This window comes from Micromys minutus (genome assembly GCF_963924665.1).
Source record: "Micromys minutus genome assembly, chromosome: 22".
Classification (NCBI taxonomy): Eukaryota; Metazoa; Chordata; class Mammalia; order Rodentia; family Muridae; genus Micromys; species Micromys minutus.
The window spans coordinates 38,499,021-38,513,651 of NC_137957.1; the positions used below are offsets into that span (position 1 = coordinate 38,499,021).

At 39.5% G+C, this 14,631-nt stretch overlaps 1 protein-coding gene across 1 annotated transcript in view; it reads left to right on the forward strand.

The window, feature by feature from the left end:
• CFAP54 (cilia and flagella associated protein 54) overlaps window positions 1–14,631 on the forward strand; it is a gene marked incomplete at both ends in the record, with an annotated part of 273,781 nt that overhangs the window by 97,788 nt on the left and 161,362 nt on the right. The window contains 6 exons of the mRNA XM_080935383.1: window positions 1,631–1,745; window positions 2,340–2,437; window positions 5,529–5,759; window positions 7,769–7,911; window positions 10,745–10,932; window positions 11,570–11,797. Of these exons, the coding sequence (XP_080791509.1) occupies window positions 1,631–1,745; window positions 2,340–2,437; window positions 5,529–5,759; window positions 7,769–7,911; window positions 10,745–10,932; window positions 11,570–11,797 (1,003 nt within the window). The remainder of the gene's footprint in view (window positions 1–1,630; window positions 1,746–2,339; window positions 2,438–5,528; window positions 5,760–7,768; window positions 7,912–10,744; window positions 10,933–11,569; window positions 11,798–14,631) is intronic.

Here is a 14,631-nt window from a genome sequence, read left to right on the forward strand (position 1 = left end):
CTTTTAACTTAATCTAAAGATAATTAGCAGAACCTGTTGAATTCCGTAGGAAAGTTAGATGCAAACTCAATAGCTTTCATGTATAAACTTGAAAGTATAAGGAAAATAAAATCTCATTTTTACAGAGTATATGGCTAATTTTACCAGAGACTGTGTGGAAGGGTTGACGAAAATGAAAAGGACTCAACATATTTTTATATAAAGCACACATATAGTTTATATAAAATGAAGAGTCAGCACATTACTTTATAGTCAGCCATAATTTGTAAAGGTTTCTATTACCTTCAAATTACTCTGTTGGTTTATTATTATAATTTCAGTGCAGTTTCCTTCAGAGAAATTGGAGGATGGGCTAGAATAATGAATGCTATTTAAAAAAAGAAGAACAATGAAAGGAGGATTCCTATTGTCCAGTAAAGAATAAAAACCAAAGGGAGGGCTCAGGGCATTGCTCTGTAGGCAAGAACACTCACTGGCTGGAGAAGCAGGGGAGCCCAAGCCCCGTCTCTAGCGTCTATGTAAATCCCCCTTATGACCAAGAGCACACACAATGCTAGTACTATGGGTGGTAGACAGAGAACTTCTGGGGCTTGCTGGCAACCAGCATAGCCAAAATCACCATCCCAAGGTTCAGAGATGATTCCTGTCATGGGGTGTAAGAGGGAGTATAAAAGATTAGATCAAAGCATCTAATGTTATCCTCTGGCCACCACCACATGTCTGTACAGCTGTTCTTTAAAACATAAATGTAGATGTCCAATACACTTGTGTTCCCGAGTATGTGTGTGTGTGTGTGTGTGTGTGTGTGTGTGTGTATGTGTGTGTGAGGGTGAGGGAGAGGGAAGGAGGCAGAGCACAACATTGTAGTAAGATGCCAACCACTCCTACTAGAAACAAGATATATTGATCACAGTATATTCTAATGCAGGACTCACGATCTAGACTCAGACAGTCATCCTTTTAACCTTGTAGCTTTGTATTCCACCCAAGTTTTTGTTTCCCATTCACCATATTGCAGCAGGGTTTCTTGCGTTCTCTAGTAAGAAACAGAAATTCCAGAAAATTTATGCATCTCAGGAAAATGGGCTAACAAATCTCAATAGCAAGATACTGAGAGACCCTACTGTGCCGGTAGAACAGGAAGCCATGCTGGGAAAATAAGGCTGAGCGCTCTACTCCCTAGGGAATGGGAAAGCTCAGCAAATGGCAGTGGCCTTTGGGAGCTTATGCAGGACAGAACAAGAAAAGTCCAAAGTTGGTCAGAAACAAGGCATTTGCTTAGGGATGCCCTCGATGTGTGGTTTTTGTCTTGACTGTGAAGGATAGATCATCTTCAGTCAAGTCCCATCCAGCCTACACTGTACTTCAGCCCTTCCCCCCTTTTCTGTGCACACATGGACGCCTTTCACAAGGTTTCTGTGTCAATGACATTGCACTATTGTGAGATGAGCTGTTCTGGATGTCCGAGGATCCCCACTGAATGGTGCGCGGGGCGGGTCATCTGGACACCCTTCCTTTTTGCAGTTTCAATGATAGCATCCACTAGAGATTTAGTACTCCAATATCATTGCCAACCATTTTGTTTGAATATTTTTTTTTGAGTAATGTTTTCTTTTTGTGCATGGATTAGGAGAAACGAGTCCCTTATTGGAGTGAGAAGGATAAAATATAAAGAGAATATCATTTCTAGGAAGATACTCAAATCTCCCAAGAAGTTTAAAGCCATAGTGATCGAGATAGGGAGGGTAAGTAGTTTTTAAAACAGTGTTTGGAACTTTAAATCCATAAAATTGATTAAGAGATTGTATATCTAGAGATGGTTTACTATGTTTTGATTTGTTAAAATATGAAACAAATAAACACAGAATTTCATAATAAATAATAAATTCTTAAAGAATTGCACAGATGTTCTCACAATCAGATATTTTTGTCTATAGGGGTCTGTATTTACTTCTTAAAGTTACTTATTTATATATTTTTACTTGTTTGGGTATTTTCCCTGCATATATATTTGTGTGCTTATAGAGGCTAGATGAGGGCCCAAGATGCCCTGGAGGTAGAGTTACAGATGGTTGTGAGCCAACATGTGAGTGCTGGGAATCAAACCCAGGTCCTCTGAAAAGCAGCCAGTGTTCTTAACTGCTGAGCCACCTCTCTAGCCCCTTGACAGTAGTTTTAATTGAAGGATGTAGGAAAACCGGTGTGTTGCCGGGGCAGAAGGTAAACATTGTAGTGTGCATGGGATGCAGAATGCAGGGTGTGGGGTGTGGGGTATGGCATTCAGGAGATGATTATGGTCTAAGTTTTCTTTTGTAACATTGGTTCTCTCTTCCATGAAGAGTCCAGACTTACCCAGAAGACGAAGGAAGAAAAAGGAAACGCTGAAAGACTTTTTCTCCAAGAATCCGTCCTTTTTTGACATGACAGAGCTGGAAAGGTGTTAATCAATGCATAATAGGCACTACTTTGGGTCCTAGGATGTCCTGGAAAACATGATATACAAAATAATCCAACTCAGTGGCTCTCACACACAAAGAAGTCATGAAACTAGGCAGTAGAGGTTGGGGTGGGGTGTGTGTTGGTTGTTGAGAGAAAGGACTCCAGTGGGAGAGAGGAGGAGAGGAGGGAGGACAGGAGGACAGGAGGACAGGAGGACTGAAGACTAAACTTCATTATGTAAATGTATGGTACCATCAAACAGTAAAAGTTTTGGGAGTAATCTGGTTCTCAAGGGAGCTTGCACAATAACAATTAGAAGAGCAGTAACCAACCCAAACTAGCCAGTGTGTGAACAAGGTCTGTTACAGAGCGTTGGCCATAGAGCCACTGGTGGTAGCCAGTAGTTGAGACCAGGTTGGGAGCTGCTTTTTGTTTTCTGAGGACCTAGGATTTTTTAAAAATAATTATTTTTATTTCATGTATAGGGGTAGTTTGCCTTTCAGGTATGTATGTGTAACAGGTGTGCAGGGCCCATGAAAGTCAGAAGAGGGTACAGTTCGACTGGAATCAAAGATGGCTGCCATTACGGGTGCTGGGAACTGAACCCAGGCCTTCTGGAAGAGCAGCCAGAGCTATTAAATGATGAGCCATCTCTCCCCCCAGTTACAATCATCTAGATGGCACCATCTATTGGACTGTCTGTTCTTAAACAGTGGATTCTATTGTCCCTGTCACCTCTGTTTTTTTACAGACTATTCATGGATTTAGTTTCGAGATCTCTTCTCTGTCATATTAGTCTTCATCTATTTTCTAAACTAGCATTCTACTATTGTAAGGCCTTTGGCTTTAAAGTAGAACTTGTCTGATAGAAAACGTCCCTCCAGCATGTTGTTTTCTGTCCTTCAGGTTTTGACTAATGTTTCAGAAAATAGTTTAGACTAAGTTGCTGAATAATAGGAAAGATTTTGTTGTGAATTTGAAAAGAGAATGGATACATACACCGGCTTGGGAAGTTTTGTTTCGCTTCTTTGCAACCCTCTTTCTTTTAGAAGACAGGCTGCATTTATGAGCTTGTAATGGTTTTTAACTACATTGTGTGGTTTCTCCCTAAATGTGTTACTTTTCTTTTGTTAGTTACTTAAAGCACTAGTTTTGAATGGATTTAAAAAATACATTTCTGAATTCTTCTATTCTTGAATAGAGATATGATAGAATCTTGGTATTAAGATTGTCTCCATGACTTGATAATTTACTCCTGGGTGCAAGTCCATCTGTGTGGATGGTCATAGCATGCTCAGAGAATGAAGATCCAGTCTGTTCTTTCCCAGGGTTCCTTTTTCAGATTTCTTTCTCTTTCTTGTTGCTTACAGACTAAGACTTCAAGTATAATCCCCCAAATCCTGTGATATGTACATAGTTGTTCAGACATGTTTCTTAAATATATTTTCTTCAGATAATTGAAAATTTATATGTACTTAAGGGAAACAGACCCCATAAGCTCTTTCTTTAGTTTCTATTGGACTCTGGGACTCTTCATAATATCACAAACCAAGATGCTGGCAGAAATGCAATCCAATGAGTTTATTCAGACTAGCGCAACTTTATATGAATCCACACACATGTTTCTCTGTATGTCTGTTTAGTTCTATGCAATCCATAGGACATATGTGGCCAACACCACCATGATGATTGGTCTTGTTGTTAGGGTACAGTTGTGCTGCTGTTGGCTGGCTGTAGCATCTCATGTCAACCTGTCTGTTCCACAGGATAAGGCCTGTCTTCCTGCTCACTCCCTGGACTTCCTTCTGCTTTCTAGTGAGGCCCTGTAGGTTCTTCTTAGCTTCTTGACAACTGACCTCCCTACACAGGACAAGATTAATTTTGTTTTGGCAATAACAATTTTAGTTCTCAGGATAATCATTTAAAAGAATGATAGCATTGGCAGAAAATTTAAACCTATTTAAACAATTGAGAAGCCCAGAAGCCTTGAACTAAGGCACTTTTGTTAACCATATTTAATATATTCAGAGCTGAACAATAATGTGAAATGTATGTATCAGAGAAAATGTTGGGTGGTAGGGTATGAGTAGTTATAAATATAGTTAAACTAGGTTTTGTGGAGGGTGGGATGGGGGAGATACATGAGATATTCTGATGTGATTGTTCATGCAGGGACCAAAGGTTGACACTGAGTATCTCCCTCAATTGCTCTCCACTTCAAGTTTTGAGTCAAGATCTTTCACTGAATCTGGAGCTTGCTGATTGGCTAAAATGGCTGACTAGCAAATCCCGGAGGGCCTCCTGGCACTGCCTCCCATGATAGAATTATAGGCATGAAGTACCACATCTATCTGAGGCAGGTTCTGAGAATCCAAATGCATATCTTCATGATTACAAACATTTACCAGGTTAGCTATAGGATTTTTAAAAAAAGATTAATGTATTTTTAAAAATCTCAACTAGTGTAATGCTTTGAAGGCTGAGGCAGGAGGATGGACACATCAAAGCTAGCCTAAGCTACATGATAGGATCTGTTCTCAGAAAAGCAAAATCAGACTCAAATATGAATTATTAAATAAAAGTTGAATATTTTCCCCCTGTAGTATGTTAAATATGTTCATTTTTAAAATTATTTCATCTGCATTTGACTGAAACTTTATTTCCTGTGGAGGCTAACAAATGTTAGATGAAATTTTGCTCCATTGTCTTTTCCCTTAAGGACCAATATAGAGAAATGAATTTGTTGTTTAATATTGAAAAAGCTGATCAATGGGAAAATTGCATGGGCCATGAAATCCCAGTGGCCTTTGGATATGGAAAAGCAAAGCTTTTGTTTGAACTGGAACACACAAGACTCTTGAAGGCCATTAAGTGGCATCTGTGCCCTCAAAGCTTCTGCTTGCAGCTTCTCTCCCACACTATTTCTCATCTTAAGCACCAAGGGAATGTTAAAGGAGCCAACCTCATTTGCATAAGTATAGTCAAGTGACTTCATGATACATTCTGTACACATCAGAATCCTTCTTCTTTGTTTAATGTCTGTCTGTCGGTTTATTGTATAACTTCAAAACATCTTTCTCCCTTGTCAGAAACAAGAGAAGTGATGTTAGAAAAATGGCCTATCGAAGCCTGATGGATAACTTGAACCCCTTAATATTAATCTATGTTAGAAGAAAGAGATTCCATCAAATACTTCTTGAAGAGCTGCCCTGGCGAGCACAGATGAACCTGTACCTAGCAAATGCACACTTCCACTTGTTTTTACAAAAGGTGACTGAGAACATGAAGATGAGACTCGACTGTTCTCATTCGAGTGTCAGGTATAGAATGAGGCTGGTAACTGCCCCTCACCCTCCATTACACACTCCAACCCCCACATTCATCTTCTGGGTCCAGATTGTACATTTGAATGCTTCAGGCCTCAGTTTAGCAGGGTTGCCAGAATGTCTGCATTACACAGGCCATTACTGTGTTTTCCATATTTTATTATATTGGGTTTGTTCCCAAATACATGCTCAATAATGTCCAGTGTGGTGCCAAGTTGCAGACACCTTGAATATGTTTATCATTGCAGCTTCCAGTGCAAGGCTGACCCCATGATACCTGTTGATGTTAGCAGGTATCATGCCCCTCTCCCCTTTCTTATTTTTGGAGACTTAGAAAACAAGTGATCATATTTTCTAATGTAATATTTATGCCATGAATTCAACATGCAACTTGAGATCTTATTCTGTACCTCTGTCTTAAGTGCTGAGGTAGATATAAAGAGAATATTATTGAATGCAATGTATTTGTTGCAAAAGTGATATAAAGTCTTCTATCCAAAACAATATGTGTTGAGCAACACTTACATACTTGTCAGTGAGCTAGGTGTCTCAGATATGCAGATATGAACAAAATATATGTATTGGAGTCTGATAGTATAAAATAGGTACCCATACGTAACTCTGTTTGATGGTAGATGGTTGAGCACATATAAATTCTTTGTTACAACCTGGTGGCTTTCTTCTGGCTTGACCTTGTAGGAAGGGTTTCATGAAGATGTTACTCCTTGGTGTCTATGGATAGGTAATGTTTAGCAATGACCAGGCAGAGAAGCAGGCATTCTTGATCATTGAAATAGCAAAAGTCATAATACAATAACAGGATAAACTCCCAAATAGTCTGATCAAAATCTAGGGCAAAAAAATAGATGGTGAGATGTAGAAAAGTCAGTACCAAGTCATGAAGTGTCTTCAGTTTATGTTGAGTCTGAGTTTATTGTGTTCTATGTGAAAGGAGGTTAGTAAGAGGTTTTGAGCAGGAGCATGATAAGGAGTTACCTTGCCAGGAGCACACAAAACAGGATGGCTGGGTAAAGGCTGGAGAAAAGGATGTGAAGTAAGAGGGTGTTTATTTCAGTAAACCAATGAGGCAAAGAAATGCAGGCTGAAATCTAAAATGAACTTGGCCCTTCTTTTCATTTCTCCAAGTTTGGTTAGAACTCTTGGAAGACAAACCTTCATAAAACTGCCCCTCAGAGATCTGCATTCTAGTGGCTAGCCAGCTAGTCACAGTGGCTACAATTTTAGTGCCAAGGCTGGTCTAGGAGGATGGTGATGGCTTAGATAGGACACAGTGAATCCAGTTCCTTGAGAAGCCAACAGTTAGCTTAATAGTGTGGTTCATGGCAGGAAAGAGATAAGCTTTCTTGGTATCCTTTGGGTACCCAGAAGTCTTCTTTTCATATGTCACCAACTCTATCTGATGATAGCACAATAAAGGAATCAATGGTCAACATTATGTCAGTGGCAATTTGCTGATAATTTTGATTTTATTATGATTATTTGTGGATGCTTGGTGTTTATCTTTGTAACATTGCTTAGTGCTCAGATCTATGGACATTGACTTATACCTAAATCACATGATTTTATTGTTCTAATAGTATTTCTTTACTGCAGTAGTAGGGATTAAACCCAGCACCTTACATAGGTTAGGCAACTGGTCTACCTCAGAGCCGTGTCCCTAGCCCAACATAAATTATTGCTTTAGAACTCAGAGAGGCTTCATTCTCATATTCAAGGATTCTTTTAGGGAAGGATGCAGTGTTTAAATTCCTCTAGCAGTAGAGTACATTGTATGATCTCAAAAGTTCATACTAAAGTGCTGGGGGCTGATTACCTGCCAAGAGAGACTGTGGTCTAACATCACAACTATAAATGTTTTAAAAACAAAAATTAGATGTATTTAAAAGACATTTCAGTTTCCTTTATGTTGTTTCATCTAATATATATGTATGTGTGTGTGTATGTGTATATGATATATCTGTATATTTTGGTTCTCTTTTCAGCTTCCGGTCATGTGACCCTAACCTCTTCTCACTATTCCACTCTGGAACAGTGTTACCAACAGCACAACTGACTGTAGAAAACTACAAAACAATGATGGAGGTCCTTAATGCCTTTAAGAAAAAGAAGCACAAACAAAACACAGGTAAAAGAAACCTGCTCATTGACAACTCTGTCAATTGCCTCTAAATTTTTATTTACTAACTCAAATGGCATATCACACACACACACACACACACACACACACACACACACAAACACACACTAACACTGATAGAGAGGTATATGTTCCATTTAAAAAACCCAGCAATTTAGTTGTGTTAGTATATTTTGGCAACTGGTATCCTTAAATTTAACAATTAAGTATTTCAAGTTCCACCAAAAATATTTTGACTGCTCTGCAAATCTAAGTATTAGCAGCCTCTGGCTGTTCTGAAAGGAATGCAAAGTCATCATAAGATACTCCAAGTTCTCAGCACAAAGGAAATTAATTTACCTCAGAGGGAGATAGACAAAGACTGGGCATAGAAGATGTAAGAGAAGGGAAAGGGAACAAAGGGTGGGAATGGGGAAGGGACTTTTGCCCTGGAGGATGAAAGATTGCTTCTGGGTATAGAGGTGACAGATATGGCCCATAGAAAAGTGTTGATTTATAAAGGCAAAAAGGGAAGCCCTGGGTTAGGTAGATTTTGTTGTGATCTGGCATGTTAATTGGGTGAGCCTAAGGGGACTTTGGGTAGCTGGACTTCAAGACTGTGATGATAGTCAGTCTTAGGAGTAGGAAGTGATCAAATACAGAAATAGACCTTGATAGCTAACTTTAGGAATGTAGTCTTGGGCTGGAAAGATGGCTCAGTGGATAAGAGCACTGACTGCTCTTCCAGAGGCTCTGAGTTTAATTCCCATCAACCACATGGTGGCTCACAGACATCTGTAATGGGATCTGATATCTGAAGACAGCTACAGTGTACTCATATAAAACAAACAAGCAAGCAAGCAAACAAACAAATGTAATCTTATAGTTTTTAGCAAGGAAGAGGGAATGGGAAAGGGCAAAGCTTGCTGGAGCCATGTTTGAACATATCCAGGTAGAACCCCTTCATGTTCAAGATTGGAAACCCTTGCTAGCAGGTGTGATATCTTAATGGAAGTTAAGTTTCGTTAATGATATGGCCAGGCACAAATACAGTAAGGTTATCTGATTTTGAACTTGGGACAGTCTATCATTGCCCTACAGTCTTGAAATTGCATCTTCTATAAAAGCATACGTTAAAGGGAGTGAAATTCTGCTTGAAGGACAAGAAATGCTTTTATATAGTCTGGTTTCTACAGTCTCTGTGTAGTGGAGACAACACATAGGCATAGAGATCCTCATGTCTGGATGCTGTGCTGCATTTTTGCCAGTCAAATTTGGTTGATGTTTTTGAATCCTTTCCTGGAAAGTTGGAAGAATATGGAATACTATTTTTAACCAACAGGTTTTTCTACCTTGATCACTGCCCATTCACAAGTAAAAATGTGTTTCTAGTGTCTTTATGCTATTAAAAATCCATCAATATAGATTACTATACCATCATTAAAATATTTATTTTCTGTGTATCTTGATTGCATGTATGTATGTGCGACACGTGTATGTCCAGTGGTAGTAGAGGCCCAAAGAGGGAGTTGAATTATAGGTGGGACTGGAATTATAGGTGATTGTAAACTTCCATCTGTGTGCTGAGAAATGAACCCAGGTCAAAGGGAAGAGCAGTCTCTTGTCTACTGAGCCTTCTCTTAAATTCTTATTGCTGACATTTAAGCTCTATAGACTTTCTTGCTGATCAGGATTCTCAGCAGCTAGTTGACTGCTTTGGTAGTATTGGTACATAGTAAGGCACTTGACATGCCTTTGATTCTTCTAGGTACAGATTGATGCTCATTTATCATATTATGGCTATCCATATGACTGGAGAGGAATTCCATAGATATAAAAATCTGTTTATTTTCTTTATTCCTTCCTCTTTAGTTTTGTAAATTTATTGACATATGTAGTTTGGCCCTAGCTTCATCCCACTATGATATTGGGGACAGGGCATTAGACTCGTGACACATATGGGGGAAGAGATATGTGGCAGGTGAGACAATTCTGAGCTGGTGCCATCTTAGCTGAGCAATGAGTAGCTAGGGTGCTACTTACAAGAGTGTGCAGATCCTAGGAATGGGCATTCGGGAAGATTATGGAACATTGCATGTAGTACAACCAATTTAAGTGTATCTTCAACTAGCTTACAAATAAGTGAGACTCAGTTTATGGTTATTTTATTTGGCCTTGACAATTACTGGGGTGGGGTTATCCCCAATCTACTCTTCAAACTGCTGGCCTAGCTACCTTCCCAGCAGTGTACCCCAGATACCTACTGTTTCTCTTGGCAATATTCTCATGGTTCCTCTCCCCTCATGGTGGCTTCCTCCTTTCTTCCTGTTCTTCTTCTTTTTCCACCTGGTCTCTCCTCTCTCCTCCAACCAGGTCACTCCAAACCCACCTAACTTCTAATCCCTCTAGTAATTGGCTGTAGCCAATTTTATCCAACCAATAGTTTTAAATCAAGGACCAAGGTTTGCACAGTAAAAGTTTGTGAACATGAGATATCACTCGTTAGCCTAGACCTTCAGGTACAGAATGTAGCAGTACATGCAGCCAACCAAACCTCCATAAGTGTATTTTGTCACTGTTTCCCCAACACCATGCCTTCTGTCCTGCAACTTCTAAGGGCCTTTTATTTATTGTTATAATATTTAATGGAAAGCACCCTGCCCTTGGTTTACCCTGTCTTTGGTTGACCCATTCCTTCTACAAGCTTATGTAACATGTGTTATCATTACACAACATACAGTACCTTTATGGGAATATAAATGCATGGTTTTTTTGATAGTTTTGTGCTTTTTATTTTTGAGTTACATTTTTGATAGTGTTTTGCTTTGTTTTTGGAATATAGATATAGAAGATTTATCCGTACTTTTCAATTCCAAAAGCGATGATAACTTTCCCAAGATGAAAACACGAACAATTTATGTATCGGACTCTCAATCAGGTGTTGGTGTTAATGTCAAAGAGAAGGATCGAATGGTGACTTGGGGACTGGATCATTTTATAAAAATCTTCTCATGTTGCAGAAGAGCAATGGTAATGCATTTCTTTCCCTTGGCTCAAGCACTAGACTAGACTCACCCATCAACTTGGGTATGTAGAATGTGCCCACTTAGAACATGCAGATTTCTTCTTGCTAGGTTTTGCATGAGCCACTTTGCAGGTTTTCCTGATATGGTGCTAAAGATTTACATGTCTGGTTGTGGGGTAGAGGACATAAGTCCATTTACCTAGCTATCACCTTTGCACCCAGAGCCTTCTTGGGTGACCTGGTTATCATGAAAATCCTGTGATGGTGTACATGCCTTGGCTGCTTTTCTACATTGAGTAGGAAATGGGAGCCTTTTGTGATACAGCTGGATGTATCCCCAATGATGCTAAGACTCCTAGGCTACTCACTCAGTGGGTTGAGGGCCATGGGCACTTTAGCCTAGGCTTCATTTCCTTATTGCTAGAGTGCTAGAGTAAGTAAGCTTCTCAGAATTGGTGAGCTCAGATCAGCTCATGTATGTAAATAGCATGTCACAGTGGTAAGCCTGTGCTTGGCACAGAACAAATGGCTTGAGTTAGTTTTTTATCATTGACGTATGTGTTTGCAGGAAAAAAAAGTATTGTTCTCTAGACCTCTGTAACTTCTGGACCTGTGTAATACCGGATGTGGTGTTTGTCTTAGGTTCTCGCTTACCGTGGTGGCTACTGGACTCTCCTACAAAACTGCTGCAGGGTCTTCTGGAACTTTTCCCGGGAGCTGCAGATACTACTGAAGCAGACTCTGGATACCTGTAAAATATTTCCTATCAGCCAGGATAGCTTTATCTGCATCTCTGTGTTGCCCTTTTACCTGGGCTCAGAATTACTTATTGACATGTTAGTAAAGCTGCAGAGCACCAATTCTATCAAGGTAAGGGCATTTTGGTAATTATTTTTATGGTATCCAATTAAACAATGTCTTTTATCATGAAACTTGGGATAAGTAGAAATTGATATTTTTCCTGTGTTCCCATTGGGTTTGTCTGTTTTTCATTCGCTTCTCATTATAAATTTGTGCACAGTGTATAACTTGCATTAATGTTAATTAAAAAATCTTAGCCTGAAAATCCAGTTTGTTTGAAGATAAAGAAACCCTTACTGTCTCCTGTATGATTTCTGTGAGGAAGCTGAGCTACTCATGTGACCTCTTTCCCAGTAATCTGTCTATCCTTGCTCAGTTGCTCCAGGTTCGAAGACTTGTAGCTAACACCATGACCTAGGTTATGGAAATAAAATAGAAACAATATAAAATGCAATAACAAACATAGAAAATTAGCAAACACACAAACACATTGAGATATAACGTAACATTTCAGAAGGGAAGTATCTAAAAATACCATGAAAGACAAAGCATGTAAATTAAGATATTTGTACTGAGTGTTACAATGTAACTTGAAGTGGGATGTGATGATTTAAGGATGTATTTGCCATAATCCATGGAGTAATAACAGTACCAAAAAGAAGCAGGCAAAGACCTAACAATGTAAGACCAAATAGTATTCAGAACAAATTGAAAACATAAATAAAGTATTGTGGTTTGAATGAAGATGAACCTCATAGGCTCACAGAGAGAGGCATTATTTAAAGGATTAGGAGGTATGGTTATGTTGAAGTAGGTGTGGTTTTGTTGGAAGAGGTATGTTACTGGGGTGGGCTTTGAGGGTTTTTAAAAGCTCATTCCAAGCCCAAAGTTTTACTTTTCTTGCTGCCTGAGGATCCAGATGTAGTTGCTGGAGATCCTTCTCCATCACCATTCTTGCCTGTGTGCCGACGCCGATATGCTTTCCACCATGCTGGTAGTGGACTAAAGCTCTGAAACAGAATGCAAGCCCCAGTTAAGTGCTTTCTTTTTTAATAGTTGCTATGGTCACAGTGTCTCGTCACAGCACTAAGACACTTCATACTAAGACAAATATTAAAATTAACTGGGTCATAGCCATAACTATATTAAATATAAGTTGGCTAAATACCCTAATTAAAAGGCACAGACTGGGTAGGAGAGGGCACATATACTTCTGTATAAGAAAACATTCTGAATATTAAGCAACATGACATGCAGAGACTGAGGCAGCATGTCAGCATGTATAGGGTCCGTACCAGGTGGGGTACTAAAGCCGAAGGAAGTAGATATAAGCCTCTATCTCTATCTCAGATGCAATCTCCCGTTGATAACCACTTGCACTTAAAATTTAGTTTCTTCTAAGTGAGTCTCAATGGGGAAAGAAACTACTGTAAGGAATAGACTGCATGCCCATCAGTAGATGGTCAACAGAAAATGAATTCATCACCATCTTTGGAGGTTCCTTGACTCATAATGTCATGTCAGAGCTTTTCCTTTAGTTTTTATTATATCTTATTATTCCACATTTTGAACATATTTATATGTATTTAATACATACATCCTTTTTACACGACAGGTCCTTGGAGTATATACTATGGCTTGCAGTTTAGATTTTTTTATAAGACTCTTGAGTGTACAAACCAGTGGGTCTCTCTCTCTCCTGTGCCTTTTCTTGGGCTCTTTTCCATCTGCTTGTTTGTTTTTGTTCAATTCCATTGTGTTCGTTTCTTCTCATCTTGTTATATTTTACTCTGCTGTTGTTCTTTAGAAACCTGTTTGTTTTTTTAATGAGAGACAGTAAAAGGGCAGATTTGGGTAGGAGTGGAGGAGGACCTGGGAGAAGCAGAGAAGTGGAAAGTGTAATCAGGACATACTCTCTGAGAAGAATATTTCCAATAAAAGGGAAACTATTCAATAACAACTCAGGTGCTTTATAGCATTACTAATAATGGGGCAAAAAGAAAATAAAAATGTGAGAACAGATATACCATTGAAAATACCAAACATGAGGCTCTGGCAGAGCCTCTCAGGAGACAGCTATATCAGGCTCCTATCATCCTCAATAGTGTCTGACTTTGGTGTCTGCATATGGGATGGATCCCCATGAGGGGCAGTGTCTGGATGGCCTTTACCTCAGTCTCTGTTTACACTTTGTCCCTGTATTTCCTTTAGACAGGAGCAATTGTGGGTTAAAAATCTGGAGATGAGTGATGACTCCATCCCTAACTGGGAGCCTTGCCCAGCCTCTGGATATGGTCTTTACAGGTTCTCCGTCCCCTTTGATTGATATTTAAGCTAATGTCATCCCTGTTGGGTCCTGGGAGCCTCTTGCTTTCCTGGCATCTGGAACTTTCTGGTGGCTACCCCCAGTTTCCTATCTCCCATTGCTACATACTTCTGCTCAATTTCCTGACCCTCTGTATATCATCCCCATCTCCTCCAGTATCTGATTCTAACCCCCTTTCTCACTCTCCCTCCTCTCTTCCTCCTAAGTCCCTCCTATTCTCTACCTCCTGTGAGTATTTTGTTTCCCCTTCTATGAAGGACTGAGACATCCACACTTTGGTCTTCCTTCTTCTTGAGCTTCATATGGTCTGTGAATTGTATCTTGGGTATTCTGAGATTTTTGCTTAATATTTACTTATCAGTGAGTACATACCATGTGTGTTCTTTTGTGACTGGGTTATCTCACTCAGGATGATATTTTCTAGTTCCATCCATTTGCCTGTGAATTTCATGCCAGAGCCTGACAAATACAGAGGTGGATGCTCACAAATAACCATTGGACTGAGCACAGGAACCCCAATGGAGGAGTTAGGGAAAGGACTTAAGGAACTGAAGGGGTTTACAACCCTATAGGAAGG